Source organism: Labrus bergylta, chromosome 14 (genome assembly GCF_963930695.1).
Source record: "Labrus bergylta chromosome 14, fLabBer1.1, whole genome shotgun sequence".
Taxonomy (NCBI): domain Eukaryota; kingdom Metazoa; phylum Chordata; class Actinopteri; order Labriformes; family Labridae; genus Labrus; species Labrus bergylta.
In genome coordinates, this window is record NC_089208.1 from 11,574,362 (window position 1) to 11,593,173 (window position 18,812).

Genomic DNA, 18,812 nt, shown 5'->3' on the forward strand with positions numbered 1-18,812 from the left:
TCCTTTTATATCCTATGTATATTTTTCTGCCACCTCAGATCTATCGTTTCTATTAGACTGAAATATGCAGACAGTAATGGCAGACACCCTGATCATGGCAGCAGTAATAATGATAGTTATTGTCCAGTTATATCATCTGAAGCTGAGCCTAAAACTGCAATTACCTTGAAAGGTGAACATTTTCTACCTTCAGATTTGATCCCCCACCTCTCAGCTCATCCCTCCCTATACTCATCTGCATTCTAACCGCTTAAGGTGTAGCTGTTTCACTATTTATGTTGCTCTCTTTTAGTGTTCACCCCCCCATTCATCTCTTCTTCCTCGCTCTAAGAGCTCATGCTGAACAAGGAGCCATTGAGATCTAATTTGACCTTATTTGACTGATTTATTTCAGGAGAAATTGCCTGTGGGTTGTTGGTGTTTGGTATTTATTCATTATCACTGTGTCAGTCACCATGCTAGATAACTCAGGTCTTCTTGGAGACAGCAATAGTCAAGGATTTTGACAAGATTGTTGAAAATGCAACCCTAATTCTGTGTGCCCTGCTCTCCTCCAGTGCCCAGTGAGCCTCCTCAGAACGTGCGAGCCATCTCTGTGACGTCAGACGAAGCGGTGATCACATGGGCAGAGCCTCCACGGCTGACGCTCCACGGTGTGCTGAAAGGCTACCGGGTTGTGTTTTGGTCCCTCTTCCCTGACGGAGGTGGGTGCTGTGGGGGCCAGGCCCAGTGGCCAATGCAGAGTAATTATCACCTATCTCATTCTAAACGTCACTAAAAACCCCACCTTCCCAAACACCTGCCTACTTCTCCGTCAGTGCTTTGAGTCAGAATGTGTGTCTGCACTTTTCTCACAACGCACTGCCTGTACCTGTGTGTCTTGGATTTGTCCATGTTCCCCCCGTTGTGTTGACGTGTCAAAGATTATTACCTCTATTAGTATTGATGGTGGATGAGAAATCAGGACATTCTGAGTGTTTGTGTGCTCCTATGTCTGTTCAGTCCTGTTTTCCGAAAAATTAAGTTGATTTTCAACTAACTTGCATTAGCTAATGTGTTTTGTAGGAAATCTTCTTAGCTGAAGATTTTTGGAAAAGTGGCATGATTTACATTTATATGGTTATTTTTGAGAACTATGTCTATGAAAATAGAATTGCTTTTATACCAGTTGTGGTATCAACATGCCCCCAATAATGCCTAAAATCTGTTACAAAAGAGTCGGCTAGTCAATGCAATGATTTGATACCATCATTTATAAGCTCTGCTAAAATTGACCTTTTTATTCTTTTCATAAAACGGTGGCTCACTTAAAATAGAAAATAATAAATACTATGGCTGCCACATTTAATTTTAGAGCAGCAAAAAGCACACTTCTAGAGGACAATGTGATGTAAGTCAAAAGCTTGTGACAACACAATTTGATGTTGATTCCTTTAAGATTTTAAGATAGGTCTAAATTAAAGATGGTTGCGTTTTTGGATAGTATTCCTTCAGTGTTTTGAGCAAGGCCCAAAAAAGAATTATATTAATTATATCACATCTATACAGGACTAGAACTATACAGCTCAGTATTTCCCATTCATAATAATAATACCACAAACTGCACTACCTTTATACCTGTCGAGTAAAGAAAGAGAGAGAGACATCCACTGTTACGTTTCTCTTTAGATGTCATTATTGTGGTGCAACATCTCATTTTAAAAACATCCGCCCTATGCTGGTGACTTCATTGTTTTGTGGAGCTGGTTTCTCCCTGCACCAGGCTCACCTTAATTAATTGAGTGTGAAACTTTTTACAACTGGAGTTTAGATGTCTGAGCAACTTTAAAAATGTACTGCAGTTGAAGATAGTCAAAGGAGCAGACACACCGCTGTGTGCATTAAGAGTAGAGCTACAGCTGTGTGCATTAAGAGTAGAGCTACAGCTGTGTGCATGTGGATATGAGAACTGCAGAGAAACAAGATGAGCCATTTGTAAACAAAAACTAAAACAAGCTACATAATTGAAGCACGATTAATTTGATACATAGCAAAACCCAATATAAAGAGGGTAATGCATTTATGTATTTTTTTTAAACACCCTTAATCATTTCCTTAAAAACACAAAATGCAAAGCAAGTTAGTTGTATATAAATGGATATTGTAGAATACAGAGTTTGAGTGTGTTACCTGCCCACCACATAACCAACAGTATTCTGTAAAAGACATTTTGCATGCTGTCCCTCCTCAGAGTGGGGAGAGATGCAGAATATCACCACCACTAGAGAACAGGTGGAGCTGCGAGGCCTGGAGAAGTTTACCAACTACAGCGTTCAGGTGTTGGCCTACACACAGGCCGGGGATGGAGTCCGCAGCAACGTTCTGTATATCCAAACCCGAGAAGACCGTGAGTATACAAAGTCTCAAAGATGTAGCTTATTTTGTTGATTCATTTGAGTGAAATACCAACAGAGGAAGGCATGAATGATGCTTGTAATGGATGAGGGCAAAGGGGGCAGGAAGGAGATAGGAGGGGACATATAAAAGAGTGCAGGGCTTTATCTCAAACCCATGACAAAAGCTCATTCATGCTTGGAAGCTCCATTAGCAGTGCTAATGAGAATTAAGAGGCTTTGGGCCCACAGCTCAGGGCTGAGGGAGAAGACGGGGGGAAGGGAGGGGTGCTCTCTTGGAGTAGAGCATCCTGGAGTCAGCCATCAGCCGGGGCCTCACATCCTCCCTCCCGCCAGTACGCTTGCCATAGGCAGAGGGATTAACTTCTCTTGGATTTGAGAGAATTAATTTTGTGCTTACACCATCGGAGGCGGGATTACAGACAGATCCATGTCTCTTTATAGAGGAGGGGAAGGAGGAGGGGCCTGGGGGGGGGGGGGGGGGGGGGGGGGGGGGGTGAAGATGGTAAAGATAGAGGGGTGATCATAGAGCTCATTGTTGGCAGACAAAACATACAAGGACTACAAAAGGACAGATAATAGATATGTCAAAGCCAAGACATTTCAATCATTTTCATGATCATTCTAACCCATTTAAAGCGTTCTATGTGTATCTGGTTGAGCCCTTTTAATGAGACCATCCCTCCGCTGACTGGCACAGGAGTGCTAATATATTCATGTAGGTGGGGCTTCCTCATCATCACACGGGCCAAGCTAGCTGTGCAGCAGACTGTTTCGGTGTCTGGAGACCTGGGTAGATTCTGGGCACCAGATGGGACTTAACCCCCCCCCCCCCCCGCGTCCTCCTCCTCCCTCTCACGCTTCTTCTTCGACATGGAGGTCCAGTTATGATAATGATGACTCCTTTGCCTGCCCCTCCCCAACACCACCACCATCATCCCTCCCCCAGGACCTGCACCTTTCATTCTCACCACTTTTCCATCCCCACATCCGTCTTTTAAGACATCCCTCACTACACCTATCCTCCCTGAATCTGTGTTTTTATCCCCGCTCATGTCATGTGCGGGATGAGGGAGTCCAAGGGCATGGGGGTTGAATTATTGGATCAGGGGGGCCTCGTGAAAGAAAAGAGGCATTTAGAGAACTGTTTCTTACACTGCAGTAGGCACCTTTTGTGGACCCCAGATGAGGCCCAGTGTCAAGCTTGTGGTATATTTATAGAGGGGTTTGAATAGGCTTGACACTGTGAACCAAATACTGTAAGGCCATGGTGACAAAAGCATTATTGTTCATCTCTCAAAGTATCCAGTATCCTGATGTGTTTCATTTTGCATTGCGCATTCCTTTTAAAGCCTTCTTACGCCTTACTTGGTAGTAAGAGTATTAAGTGGTGTCCAGTGTCAAGCTGAAGTGGCCAGCGGAGGATCAGACACGGCTGCCTAATCTGTTTGTGGGTTTGAGAGTTAAGAGAACGCTGGGTGTCACACAGCCTGAACTGCTGACCAATGTCTGACTGAACATATGTCACCACTGTGCACCCAAAGGGAGTACTTCCAAGTCCTCTTGGAGCAGCTTAGTGTGGGATAAGACTAGCAATCTGCAAACAAGCCTGCTCATTTTAATGGGCATCCAACAACCAGCATGAGTTTGCACAAACACACAGAAGCTAATGCTCATACCCGCTTTGCTGATGTTCCGATGCGTTATTTTTTCAATGTGTACAGTTCCTGGTCCACCAGCTGGCATCAAGGCAGTTCCCTCTTCACCAAGCAGTGTGGTGGTGTCCTGGTTGCCACCTCATAAACCGAATGGTGTTATCCGCAAGTACACCATCTACTGCTCCAGTCCAGGGTCTGGACAGCCGGTAAGTGCTTCCTCTGTGGTTTGTGCCTCAAAAGGGGGAGGGCATTAGAGAAAAAAAAACAGGTAATTGAGAAGTAAGGAATTTCTAAGTCCGATAAAAATCTATCAGTGGAAACACTTCAGCTTTAACAACTGTAATTAATTGAACCCGTGCATGTGTACGTTAAAATTTGTGTATGTCTCTCTTTCACTGCGTTTGCACCATCGCTTTATTTCCTACCCTCCCAGATGAACAGATGAGGTTGTCTTGGCAACGTGATGAGACGTAGATATGCAAATGAAGCAGAGAACAAGCTCACACATGCACACTGCCGCATAAGAAGCGCACACACACACACACACACACACAAACACACACACACATCACATTTCAACGTTTTCTATTTATACATGCATGTGCAGCATTTCAGTTGTGGTTAGATCATGTGCACACAAACACTAACACACACAGTGAAACCTGACATCTAGCTAGAATCTCACTTTCTTATTATTCACAAATACTCCTCCCTCTCTGTGCATGAGTGCCATGTAAATGAGCACGGGCAGGGAGGAAAGAGGGAGGAAGGGAGGGGAGGGGGAAAGACGTCTAAGAGACGGAGAAAGAGAAACACCATTAGCGGTAGGGAGAGGCCGAGGGGAAATGAGGGGAAAAGAGAGGGATGAGACGAAGAGGGGGAGAGTGTGAAAGACAGGCAGGGAAGAAGGGAGGAGCAGAGGAGGGTATCAGTCACATCAAGATGAGAGTGCTTTTGTCCGTCTTTTCATTATCTCCCCGTATCACTCCCTGGATCACCACAACACGGCCGCTATGCTGGAGGAATTTTCGAACGCACCCCCTAGACACACAAATACCAAACACATCCTCCTTCCTCCCATCCTTGTTTTCTCCATCCTCTCCTCTTCACTGAGCTAGACAGAGAGGGATAGATGGAAAAAGGGAACGAACAAATGGTGAAGGAACTTGAGATGAACACAGAGAGATAGAACAGATTAAAGAAATAGAAGAGTGGACGGGTTTGAAAAGGAAAAAAGTGTTTTTGAGTGTACGTTGGAATGTGTGTGCCTGTGTGCCTGCAGGTGTGAGTGTTAAATTCCTCTCAAAGATGTGTTTGTTGGAAAATATCCAAGGAACACAACCTTTTAATCCAGAATAGAGGCCCAAAATATGAACGTTTTTTTCCTTTCCAAAAAAAGATAAAATAGGAAATACTGACACTCAGTGTTGATGCAGTATTTTATCAAGTGAAGAGTATTTTCTTAGTTTAAATCAAATGCTTAACTGTCTAAAGCTTCATTGTTACTGCTCTATTTCTATGGTCATATTCATTCCTCATTGGAAGCCATAGTAGAGTAAGGACTTACACTTCTGCATGTCTCAATAAAAAAAACTCAAGGGGCAAACAAAAAAGAAAAATCTGCATAAGTAAATGCAATTTAATGTTAAAAGAAACCTAAAAAGACTAAGAAAAAGATCAAAGAATGGCAAACATTTAAAAAATATAAATCCAAAAGAAAATAGAAACATTGTTTTTTATCAATAAACAGTGGCTCCAAATATACACCTTGGAGCCCACCCTTCTTGTACCTAAGAAACGCTGAGTCCCCCCCAGTAAAAAAACAAGAGAAACATTGCTGTCAAAAATCAACATAGCTTTTAACTGTTTTCATTACAACCTGAGGTAAAGGTGGGAATGACTAAGTAAACCAATGGAATACATGAAAAGGAGCTACCGTGCGTTTTATTTTATTTTATATAAGATTACCCCCGTTAAGTCTTTACATTTAAACACCTGCCTTACATTCTGCATGTTCCTGAGTTTTACCTAAAGGAAGGTAAGGAAAATAAATGAGGTCAAGAGTGAATGTAGTTCTCTCTTTCCTCCTTTCCTTCTTGATTGTGTAGGGCAGTCCTTACTTTTATCAATAGGTTTTTTTCTGTTAAGTTATCAATTATTTTTAAAACATCGACATTACATTACTACGAAGTATTCCACAAAAATAAAGTAAAACCTGCTTTAGAATATTCATCATGCCATCGTCCATTTTCGCAGAACATCTTTTCAATATGTGAGTGATTAGAGCACAGGTGTAAATGCTGAAATGAATGATGGCTGCATTCCATTTAGCAACTCCAATTTCAGGATCCCAGTATTGTTCATGTTGCCTCACTTTCACACTTAAATTGTTATTAAGACACAGAACAGAGCTATCTCCTATTTCATTAGTAACACCTCTGCTTCTTTCTTTGACAAGTTCTAATGTCTTCTGTGAATGAGGACGATTTTATTCCTTGTGTCCAGTCATTGAGACCTAACATAAGCCTGGATGTGTTCTTCCAACAAATATTGAATACATGTTACAGCAGTGAAGAGACTGGCCTCCACCAAGACTGTCATGTCACTGCATCATCATATCTTGCTAACATGGCATTGTGTGCCCTCTGTCCCAGGCGCCCAGTGAGTACGAGGCCAACCCAGAGATGCTGTTCTACCGCATCACGCACCTTTCCCGTGGTAAACAATACCACATCTGGGCTGCAGCCGTCACGACAGCGGGTCGAGGCAACATCAGCTCAAAGGTCATCGTGGAGCCTGCTGGGAAAGGTAGGACCTCAAGGCGAGCCTGTAGTGGAGCAGAAGGGTGGAGGGATATCAGTAAAGGTTATAGGAAGAGCGCTATGAAGATGTCTATGAAACGCTAATATGATCACCTCTCTCTGTCTCTCACTTTCTCTCCTGCTTACTCCCGTCTCCCTCTCTCTCTCTCTCTTATTGATTGACAGCTGCTGTATTGATTGAGTGGCGGCTATGTTGCAAGAAACGCTGTTGTTAATTATGTGGTGATGAACAGGGCCTATCTAGTAAAATGACCCTTGGGGAGAGAGGTAGCGGGAGAGAATCAATAAAGGGGAGGATCTATGGAGAAAAGATAGAGTGAAACTAAGCGGTTCAGAGGAGGGGCTATGCTAAAATACCACGCTACAGTTTTTTATTTCCCCAGCACAGAGAAGAACTTTCCCCTTTGGCTAACTGACTTAGAAAACAGCCGAGGGTGGCAGTTGGACATGAGGAAAGAGACGCCAAAGCAGTTTTATGTTGTCTTGGTGTATTTATAATCTTCTGTGTGAGAAAGTGAATGATTGAATTTGACCCCTTTTTTTGTGTTTGTGCAGTCCCCGCTAAGATTCTGTCCTTTGGAGGCACAGTGACCACACCCTGGATGAAGGAAGTGCGTCTGCCCTGCAGCTCAGTGGGGGAACCCGCACCTACAATAAAATGGACCAAAGACAGGTCAGAGCTCATCATATGCCACTCAAATATCAGCATCATGACTCACTCAGACAGAGAGTGCTGCTTGTAAGGGGCCAATATAACTCTGCTTTTCCTGGATTAACACGTATGACCTGTGTGTCTCTCGACAGTGACGACTCGGCCATCCCAGTAACTGCAGACAGCCAAAAACAGATCCTGTCCAACGGCACGCTGGTGCTTCGTTCAGTCAAAGCAGAGGATTCTGGGTATTACACCTGTACGGCAACTAACACTCTGGGCTTTGACACCATCATAGTCAACCTGGTGGTGCAAGGTAATAGGAAGCAGGTGTCTTTAGTTGGTAGTAAATATAAATAGAGGATGTTTTTGTTTTCTTGGGTTTCTGCTCTGTTGTTAAGTCAAGGTCTTTCTCTTTCTTTATACCCAGTTCCTCCTGATCAGCCTCGTTTGACCGTCTCCACCACTTCCACCTCCTCCATCACCCTAGCCTGGATCCCCGGGGACAATGGGGGAAGCTCCATCAGAGGTATACCCCCGACAAGACTGCCCACCAAAACCTGCCCACGTTACAACTTTGACTTTCTATCTAATTTAATATAATGTTTTTTCAGTAGTCACCATTTTGCAATCAGTTGTACTAATTCTGCAGATTACAGTGAAAAAAAAAACCTTGTTTCTGGGTAAGAAGTAGGCCTAGTCAAAAAAATAAAAACTGATTGCTAGCTGTTTGTCGCCCCCTGGTGTCCAGTAGATGTAGCAGCAAACTCCACAGTCTATCAATGGTTGTTACTATGAATGACTTATTTTGAATATTAAACTTTGCTGTGTAATCCTGCAGGATTTGTGCTTCAGTATTCTGTGGACAACACAGAAGAATGGAGAGACGTATTTATCAGCTCCAGCGAACGCTCCTTCAGGTTGGACAATCTACGCTGTGGAACCTGGTACAAGGTCAAGTTGGCCGCCAAGAACAGCGTGGGCTCAGGGCGCATCAGTGAGATCATTGAGGCCAAGACACATGGACGAGGTAAAAAGAGTTAGCAGATAACCCTCAGGCTTTCTACAAAAATTGACTAATTAGACTAATATTGAATTTATCATTTCAGATGTTTAAAGAATAATCATGTTCTAAGGCCGATCTTTGTTTTTTGACTTTGAAAAGTTTAACATCTTGTTTTTTCTTGCTTTAACAACTTATTTCAAGTTTGTTTTGAAACAAATGCCCACCCCTGATCAAGTAGTTTGTGCCGAAAAAAATCTTTACCGGACGAAAAATGTTGGATGCTTACTATTTCTATTTTTCTTCTTCTTCTTCTTTTCTCTTTGCTTAATCCTGATAACTATTTAATATTTTCCTCAAAAAAAGAAAATACCTAAATGATTCCAGAGTGAAGCCGTGGAAAGGTTTTCTTTTTGTCAGAATTAATGCTATTGCCTGTTAATACAAATATTAATGGACCCAAAAAGAAAAGAAAAAAAAAAAATCCTGATGTCAGAAGGTGTGTTTAAAGATAGTATGCCTCCGAGACGTTTGGCACAGCCATGTGATCTTTTTAACCTCCTGTTGCTCTTCCCTTCAGAACCTGTGTTCAATAAGGACCAGCCGCTGCTCACCCACATCAACTCCACTCATGCAGGCCTCAACCTGCAGGGCTGGACTAGTGGCGGCTGCCCAATCACAGACATGATGCTTGACTTTAGGCCTAAAGGCACCTGGGCCTGGCAGAGCCTCAAGGCTAACTCCACAACTCAGCTCTTCCTCAGTGAGCTGCGGGAGGCCACCTGGTATGAGCTCAAAATGAAGGCCTGCAACAGTGCCGGGTGCGGCAACCAGAGCTCCCAGTTTGCAACCACAGACTACGACGGCAGTAAGTGTCTCCTCAACTTCATTTTTTTAAATTTTATACATCTCATATTATATTGTATTATACTGTATTAATTATTACTGTCATTCCTTCTTCTTGCCACAGGTACAATCCCACCCATTAAATCGGCTCGTGGAGAAGGGGATGACGTGAAAAAGCTGTTCTCTATCGGCTCTCCTGTCATCCTGGTTACCCTGGGCGTTGCTCTGCTCTTCATTATCCGCAAGAAACGCAAAGAGAAGCGGCTCAAACGACTTCGAGGTGAGAAAAAGATTCATTGATTGATCTGTTATTGTGTGTTAATGAATTAATGCAGCAAAGTGTGACGAGTTGAAACCTCACAGCCATCAATAATCTAATTAAAATATTGTCTTCTTTTAGATGCAAAGAGCCTCGCTGAGATGCTTATCAGGTAACAGCTGGCTTTTTATACAGTTATACTTTTTACAGTTCAACCTCTTTTTGTTCGAAAACTAAAAAGAGACACCAGTCTTACTTTGTGTGTCATTTCCATGTGTGTGCAGCAAGAACAATCGCAGTATAGACACTCCAGTGAAGGGCCCACCTCAAGGACCACGGCTCCACATCGACATCCCTCGTGTTCAGCTGCTCATTGAGGACAAGGAAGGAATCAAACAGATAGGTATGTGGCTGCATTCGACTGCAACACACAGTTTAATTGATCAAGTAGTTTGAATTTAACCTTAACTGTTTCTCCTCATCCCGTGTCTGCAACAGGAGAGGACAAGGCAGCTGTTCCTGTGACAGACACCGAGTTCAGCCAATCAGTGAATTCACAGAACTTCTGCACAGGCGTGTCTCTGCACCACCAAGCTCTCATCCAGAATTCAGGGCCTTTGATTGATATGTCAGACATCCGCCCAGGCACGAGTGAGTTCAGTTTTCTTTTCAGGTTAAGGTTTTTACACTGACTTTCGCAGCTCTTCCAGATAAAACAAAAGACAGGTTTTGCAGGTAAATCCAGGCAAAAGCTTTGATCTCTTGTTGAACTCATGAGACAGCAAGAATAGTATTTCTTCTTGAGGATCAATAAATGGATACACAGTCTTTGTGATGCACAAGCTGCTCTCTGATCACTGTGACCTCTCTCAGATCCAGTGTCCAGGAAGAGTATAAAATCAGCGCACAGTTCGAGGAACAGATACTCAAGCCAGTGGACACTAAGCCGGCCGAGTCAGAGCCAGTCAACAGCCTCGGCACGAACTCTGACCTCAGACTGGCGGACGATGGGCTCTCATGGCATCACAGCCACTGAGAGTGACAGCTACAGTGCAAGCCTCTCACAAGACACGGGTAAGTAAATCCCATTAATTATATGTTACGTTCTCTTTTTACACTGACAAGCAGCTCTTTTATGGAACATTGGAAAGGTGTTTTTTTTCATCACACTAAAGCTTAATTTACATACATCATCAAGTTATTAAGTTTATGGGGCCCTGGTGGCCTAGCTAGCAGACAGGTTGCACCCAATTTAGAAAGGTTATGGTCCTCCAAGTGGGCGGCCCAGGTTCTAGTCAGACCTGTGGCTCCTCCTGTGTCTATCCCCACTCTTTCACCCGATTTCCTACTCTAACCGTCCTATCTAAATTAACTCAAAACTCAAGATTACAAAAAATGTAATATTTATCTAGTTTATGATGGAGAAAATCTATAAAATTCTAACCTTTACACCTTACTGTGCACCTACTTCAAAAAACAGTTTTTACTGTTCAATGAGACCAATGAGTACTGTATGTAGTGTTATATTATCGTAGGATTAGAAATAAAAAATGGGTGAATTTTGTTGCTAACTCATCAGAATTCAGAGACCATATCAAAATTGTAACCAAAAACATTACTTGTTTTCTATGACAACAAAGTAAATGTATTTACATTGTCCAAAAACACCTGCAATTATTGATATACTGGATATAATATTGACATATTCTGACAGTGTAGCTACGAGCAATTTGAAATCATTGTGAAAGCCGAGCATTACTCTACGTAGTTAGAAGAGAATAATTTTAGTTATTCAAATAAAAAAGGCCAGTTTGAGGAGTTTCAAACTGGAAATGCCAGGATGTAGATAGGTCCGATACATTCTGGTTGAGATCAAACTTTATTTAAGAATTCAAGTTATTGGATAAAACACCCATTCAACCATCTATAAACCACTTGAGTTATTTTATGTTATCTAACTTGACTTATATGAATGGACACACAGACAATCCAACAAGTTTCAAAGTATGAATAGAACGTATACATAGTTGGTGCAACAGGCCACTGGAACAAATGAAAGGAAACAAAGACAATGAGCTAATGAAATGATTTTCTCTTTTCATTTTTCCAGATAAGGGTCGCAACAGCATGGTGTCGACAGAGAGCGCCTCCTCCACCTATGAGGAGCTGGCGAGGGCCTATGAGCACGCCAAGCTTGAGGAGCACCTGCAGCACGCCAAGTTCACCATTACAGAGTGTTTCATCTCCGACAGCTCATCGGACCAAATGACCACGGGCACCAATGACCCGGCAGACAGCATGACCTCACTGAGCACGCCGTCTGAGCCGGGCATCTGCCGCTTCACTGCCTCACCACCAAAACCGCAGGACTATGACCGTGGTAAAAATGTGGCTGTTCCCATTCCCCACCGCGCCAACAAAAGTAAGTAGGAAGAGACAAGAGACAAGAAGAGACAATACTGTACACAGTAACAGAGCAGGAATGTGATCATATGCCTTTTACAGAACTTTAAAAGATCCTCGTTTGAATTAAAGAATAGTTTATACAATAATGATATGAGGCATTTCGCTTCAAGGACTAAAGCCACACAAAATAGCAAAGAGTCAAGTCGTGTTTCTCGATTGATAATGAAAGTAGGGAAAACCCCTGACTCATGTGTTACAATGTAGGAAATGAATACATGAGCCCTATTTATTGAGATGTCTGTAAAATATAACTCCTGAACTCAAAATGACCTAAATGTATGGTCTCATCCTGACTTCTCCTGTTTCTTCTATAGGTGAATTCTGTAATCTTCCCCTTTACATGAAGACAGACCCTTTTTTCCGCAAACAAGGGGAGCTGCATGACCCGTGCCCAGCTGTGCCACCGCGAGAAGCCTCAATTCGCAGCCTGACGCAGCGGGCTTATCACACCCAGGGTCGTCACAAGACTCTTGACCCTTCCAAGCAGCAGGCACTGACGCTGGGCCACTCTGGGCTGGGCAGCTTGGGGGTGAACTCGGGCACCGCCACCCTGCCCCAAAGGACTCTCACCATGCCTAGCTCCAACACCGCAGCAACAGCCTCCACTTCCAGCACGGGCAGCAACCCCACCAACAGTAACAAAGTGGGGGGCTCAAGAGACTCGCTGCTCGAGAGCAGCTCCTCTGCACTGGGGAGACTCCAGAAACAGAGTGCAGGGGCATACTCTAAATCATACACACTGGTGTAGCTGACTCTCCTGCACAGACTTGCATTGCTGTCCCCTCTCCTCAGCTCGCCCTGCGTTGGTACTCTTCAGCCAGGGCCAAAAGGGGCATGCAAACATTTTACATTAAACCCAACTAATGGTGAACTGCCCAGCATTCTGTCTAATTTTACTCGGGATAGATCTTCTCCCAGACAGAGACCCAGTTTACCCTACTTTTCATATTCACCTGGGACTCTATAAAAGATTTACTAACTCCAACTAACAGTTCCAGCCGGCTGGTGCTCAGTTCCGCTCATTTCCTGCGGAAATTGCACAGCAAAAACCCAGGAAGTGATTCTATGGTCATTTGGAAATATTGACTTTAATTGAGGAGCTAAAGCTCTGTGTTTATGATGATGAAGACTACGATAGCCAGTATGAAGCTGTGTGGCCATTCTGTCTCTCATACGTACACGCATATTGTCCTCCATAGTTTGAGTATTATTGTCAATTTGCAGGACTTCCAGTTAAGTTCCCTTTTCTTACTGTTTCTTTCCCTCCTTTGTGTCTCTTAAGGTCCCAAATAGCTATTGGCAGAATGTTCTCCAAATGGTGAATCCAAAAGAAATCATTCAGGTTAACTTATGTCCAAGAATGTTAAAAGAAAAAAAAATCTATCACATTAACTTTCTCCACACATCTTTCTCTCTCCAGCTGAACAGTGTTTGACTTTTTAAAACAATCATGACAACCCAAATGAGCCAGCTATAATTCCTCACATTACAAATAGAGAATATTTGGTATTATAAAGAATTTACATATATATTTCTATGTAGGTATATTATTGACATTTAAGTGAAATTATGACAAAGTATAAATGGTATGTACTACAATGGTGTAGTAGTATTTACAGCAATTTAATGTTAAAGTCAAATTTAAGAATGAGACAATCGCTCAATCATGAAATTTAATGAAAGAGAAATTTAAAAAAAGGTTGGACAAATGACAGAAAAAGTTTAGTATATCTACGGAATGTTCTGTATGTTTCTGTATGTACACTGACTAAGAGAAGAGTGTTTCCTTTCGAGGCCACACGCTGAGGAAGGAAAAGCAAGCTAGGCTAGCAAGTTCTAGTGTCAATTCCTGAAAAGGCAGGAAGGTTCTCTTTGCTGAGATTGTTTGATGGAGACAGTTATTCTCCATACTCACATGGAGATCATTTTCCTCTGACGTCATGCTAAGGGTTGGAAGTTCAAATGCTGTTGTCGTGTCAAACAGCTGTGTCCTGTGTTCCAGCTACCTATAGACGACACATTAAACCACATGGGGCATAAAGGCCTAGACAAAATGTTAGCTAGCCAGCGACTGATGCTGTCGTCATAGCTTCTGCTGTTGTCTATTTTTTTTAGTTGTTGATCAATTAAGAAGTGAAATGAAATTATTTGGTCAGATCCCCAACCTTTATATGACTTAATCCTAGAATACAGCATAAAAACATAGCAGCATTTGAGCTTCACGCCCTGAGCGTGATGTCAGAAGAAAATGGCCACCGTGCGGAAAAGATGTCAGAAAGCTTTCTGTAAATGTATTTAAGCCTGCTCATGTGCCACTTAGACTGAGCCCGAGTGGTTGTTGATTATGATAAGATTTAGAAACCAAATCAAAGTGAATCCACAAATAAGTTTTATGTAGCGTAAATGTACAGACTTGAGTTGTGTTTCAGAATTAAAGGCTTCTGTAACAGAGACAAACATCCTACCAACCTCTCAGCCAGCCACAGTGCCACTCAGCCGGTCTTCGCTCTTTAAGGAACGTGATAACTAGCTGAAGGAAATTCCATCATGATGTGAATGAAGTAAAAATATTATAATGTTGAGCGGTGTTATATGTCAGGGAGTTCAGTTTGAAAAATTATATAATATTCACTCAATTGATATCTTTGTTGTTGCCCTGTCTGAAGTACTGTATATGTCCCACTTCCTTTATCTTCATACCCCTCCATTTTGCGCTAATGTACATTCACAAACGAACCTTTTGGAATGTCTATTTCAAACATCTCCATGAAAGTGTTATGTGGTTTGTATTTATTTACACATTTGCTTTGTTTGTTTGTTTATTTGTTTAAGGAAGGGTGTTTCTATTGGTCTCTTTATTTTGAGTCATAATATTCATTTTTAAATTTGTTTGGATTTATGTCAAAATTTTGTTTCCAGGGGCCAAGCAGTACTAAAGTATTTGGTCTGTGGCTAAAATCAGTTCAGCCAGGTGAAATCAGGGACTCGTAGCTATTTTGGTCACACAAACAACTGTTGTGTAAATACTGGACTGGAGTCAGTCTGTAAACCTTAAGCATTCAGACTCCTGTCCTTTTTCCCGTTCTGATAAATTAAAGTTCAAATTCACCCCCTTAAACTTACTAGACCCATCATCTCTACCTTTGTCAGTGTTGTTTATAGATTAAGTCTTGTACATAAACACAGTTTTGTATGAAGAGCTATTTTCAGATAAACCAGGGGACACATCAGGGTTGAATGCCCCAATTTCAAAATTGAAATAGTATCAAAAATAAATATTTTACTTCTGAAGTGGGCAAAAACATTTTTCTTTCCCTTTATGTTTTTGATACTAATTTGTTGAATTTTTATTCTTTTTTTAAAGGTCTTTTAATGTCGTCATTTGTCCTGTTTACTTTTTTTTTATTATTTTGTATTTTGTTCATCCTCAAAAAGTCATTGCATGCTTGCTAAAAGGGAAAAATTGAAGGAAAATATGTATGAAAATCAAAAACAAACAAAAAAAAATGTTGAGGGTATCCCAAACATTTGTTTGAGTTGCTTGTTATAGCAATTGCTTGTGTTCAAAAGTACATTTTCTATGAAAAGAAAGCAAAAACTAAAAAGATCATTCTAACACCTTGTGCAATAAAGCTATCTTTCATACGTCATGGCTTCTGTCCTTTTCAACAGGTCTGTTTGCACATTATGTTTGGACTGAGATCATAATAAATTAGAACTTATGGGTATTTTGAGAAGCACTATTGATACTTAATTCATCACCAAGATTTTAAGCTACATGACTTAAATATCGGTAAATGCCTGATTGAGTATAGGATGTTCATTTTGAATGCCCCTGTTTTTGAACATACACAATGTGATCATGTTGATCCAACCAGAGAGATCTGAGACACAAAGATGTTTTCACACAACGAATGAGGAATTATCAAGTTTGTGACCACAGCAGTATAAGCAAAAGACAGAAACACGTATAAACTAGTTAATAATAAAAGTGTTGGCTAATGTTCCTGTTCATAGAGTGTTAAAATGCTATAAAATCACAAACACTTACCGCACTTCAGCAGACTGAGCGGAGTAGAGTGAATTACCATCATGTTACTTCACCATAAGAGATCACAAATACAAAACAAGCAACCTGAAAACCTGGCTGTGGGACAGTGGACCAGACCTTTACCCTCACAGGGCTTCTTGGGGAGGTGGCTAATCGAGTCTAAATGTGTTTTTTTGAATCAGAGAAGGCGTTCGAACACGTTCCTCGGGGGTCATGTGGTGTGTAATGTGGGACTATGGAGTCCCAATACGGGGTTGCTGTGAGCCACCAGGTCCCTATATGACCAAAGTGAGAGCTTTGTCCACATTCTCAGCACTAAGTCCAGGTCCAAGGCAATGGTTCACTGTCGGACAATGGTGGACTGCAACTTCTGGGTCGTGAGTGATCCCTGCCTCAAGTGAAGAAGTTCAAGTATCCTGGGGGCTTGAAAAGGGTAGGCTCTGCGTTAGAGATAGGGTGAGGACCTCAGACATTCAGAGGCAGCTGGAGCCAGTAGAGGTGGTTTGGGCATCTGATTATGATGTCTCCCGGTCACCTGCCTTTGGAGGTCTTCCAGGCACGTCCAGCTGGGAGGAGACCCAGGGGTAGACCAGAAAATGTTGCTGAGAAGATGGACATTTGGGGCAGCTTGCTAAGCCTGCTGCCATTGCGGCTCGGCCCCCAGATAAATGTTAGATAATGGATTGATAAAAAAGAAAAAAAGATTTAGGGATGAATTATTAATCTATTATTTTGACGCATTACACAGCTTTGGTTCCTCTGACCACAGGTTTGACTGTCAGGCCTAGGGAGACGTGTTAGACCGCCCTGCTAACAACCTGCTCTGTTATCTTCCCCTGCATGAGCTTATGCAGCTTCTGAGCTCCAAAGTAACAGACCGAATTTCAGATTTGAGGCAAATTTTCATCAAATTGTAAACATTTCCAGCATTCTCTGACTGATGGTAGCTGCTTCAGTTCAATGACAGTGTCTTTTTACCAATAATGATAAGATATGAAGGTTGGTGAGTTTTTGATCTGCAGAGAATGTAGGCTATATAACAATTTGACCACATCCATCTTGTGCATATAACACAACTGCCCTTAACCTGATAATGATACTGAACGACACATTATCCACAGAGGACATAACATTCAGGTAACTAATAGGCTATGTGCTCCGTGATATGGTAATGTCTGAAAAAGCTATATAAATGTCTATAGCCTCATTTAATTGAATTGCCATCAAAACATATATATGGGTTTTACAACGAATCAGTCAGATGTGCTTATACTTTGTGTGAAAATAAGCAGAAAATATGAAAAGAAAACATGTGAGTAAAGCACCTCGACAGTAGGTGCTGGATGTGTTAGACTGTTAGTGAGGCTGACAAGTTAGTGGAAGATCATTATTCTTCACACCTATATCACCATAGCTGTGGTGTAACATTTTGGCACCAGATTCTTGTGCAATCTCCAGTAATGCATCTAAACAGAGAGCCCTAAAACAACTTGTGAGATAATCCTAAAATATCCAAAGTTAAATATGTAAGCTAAAATGTACATAACATTTCAAACAAATGACATATGATTCCCTGCCCACTTAATCCAAGCTCTGCTGCTCTGCAGCCACAAGATGGCGACATCACATATTAATCTCCAACCACTCCACAGAGGTGAACAGACACTGTAAGGGAAGTGTTTAGCCCAAAGAGTTCAGTCATTCATGACGGATATGCTGTGAATAATTGATGCTTTTCAGACTCACCTGCATCAGTGCCTGAATACAACAGCCTCTAGTTACTACAGCCAAGGCGTCAACTTGAATTCTTGGCCCCATGAAAAGATATTGCTGCGACACAGCCTAAGCCAACCCTGCACAATTGCTACATCCACAGCTTGATTGTGCTTATGACCTATTAAAAGCTTTCAACAACTAAAACTTTGTGTCACTGCCTGACAATTGGGGATCAAAAACCCACAGAAAGACGCATTATTGGAAAAATCTTAGACATACTGTACTTTTTCAAACATAAACAAGAGTGTGACAAGAGTGTTTACAAACAAGCAAAGCAAATCACAAAAAGGTAAAAAAAAAAAAAAAAACACATTAAAAAACAAACAAACCATTAAACTCAAATAGGCAACATCAGAACAAACACTGCATGGCCTGACTCCAGGCAAACAGGGCAAAGGACATAAGAAAGGTTAAAAGGCAGCAAAAAGGAAACAGAGCAGAAAGGGTTAAAACAATAAATAGCAATCAAAGAAATTAATTGAAGCAGGAAAAAGTAAAAACAATAGGCCTACATGGGGATAAAAGCAATGAACGAAAATGAAACACAGAAAGAAAATGAAAGACATCAAATCAATAAAATAAAAAATAAAAATAAAAAAGATATGACAGAAAGGGAAAAGCAATAGGAAGATCTGCTATGAGAATCGATATTTAAGTAAGTTGTGCAAAGACCAGACCACAACTTACTGAATGGACATTAATAAGGCTTTAGATCAAACCTATCCACATGGCAGTGATGGAGCTGCTGGAACAAATTACCACGGCAATAGACAATAAAGAATATACAGCAGGAGTTTTCATTGATCTAAGAAAAACATTTGACACGATTGACCATATATTAATATAAGTAATAGTATGCTTACTCAAATCCTTAAAAATAGACATC

At 41.6% G+C, this 18,812-nt stretch overlaps 1 protein-coding gene across 2 annotated transcripts in view; it reads left to right on the forward strand.

Moving 5' to 3' along the window:
• Positions 1 to 15,744, forward strand: part of LOC109981462 (cell adhesion molecule DSCAML1) — a 56,220-nt gene extending 40,476 nt beyond the window's left edge. The window contains exons 18-33 of one of the 2 annotated variants that reach the window (XM_065962693.1): positions 558 to 743; positions 2,231 to 2,386; positions 4,118 to 4,257; positions 6,706 to 6,859; positions 7,429 to 7,546; positions 7,678 to 7,841; positions 7,956 to 8,054; positions 8,367 to 8,555; positions 9,109 to 9,396; positions 9,499 to 9,654; positions 9,775 to 9,805; positions 9,918 to 10,036; positions 10,132 to 10,284; positions 10,507 to 10,707; positions 11,744 to 12,055; positions 12,414 to 15,744. In XM_065962693.1, the coding sequence (XP_065818765.1) occupies positions 558 to 743; positions 2,231 to 2,386; positions 4,118 to 4,257; positions 6,706 to 6,859; positions 7,429 to 7,546; positions 7,678 to 7,841; positions 7,956 to 8,054; positions 8,367 to 8,555; positions 9,109 to 9,396; positions 9,499 to 9,654; positions 9,775 to 9,805; positions 9,918 to 10,036; positions 10,132 to 10,284; positions 10,507 to 10,707; positions 11,744 to 12,055; positions 12,414 to 12,847 (2,900 nt within the window). In that variant the 3' untranslated portion in view covers positions 12,848 to 15,744. The remainder of the gene's footprint in view (positions 1 to 557; positions 744 to 2,230; positions 2,387 to 4,117; positions 4,258 to 6,705; positions 6,860 to 7,428; positions 7,547 to 7,677; positions 7,842 to 7,955; positions 8,055 to 8,366; positions 8,556 to 9,108; positions 9,397 to 9,498; positions 9,655 to 9,774; positions 9,806 to 9,917; positions 10,037 to 10,131; positions 10,285 to 10,506; positions 10,708 to 11,743; positions 12,056 to 12,413) is intronic. The other variant, XM_020630261.2, reaches the window with a different exon arrangement.
• Positions 15,745 to 18,812: the final 3,068 nt, after the last annotated feature.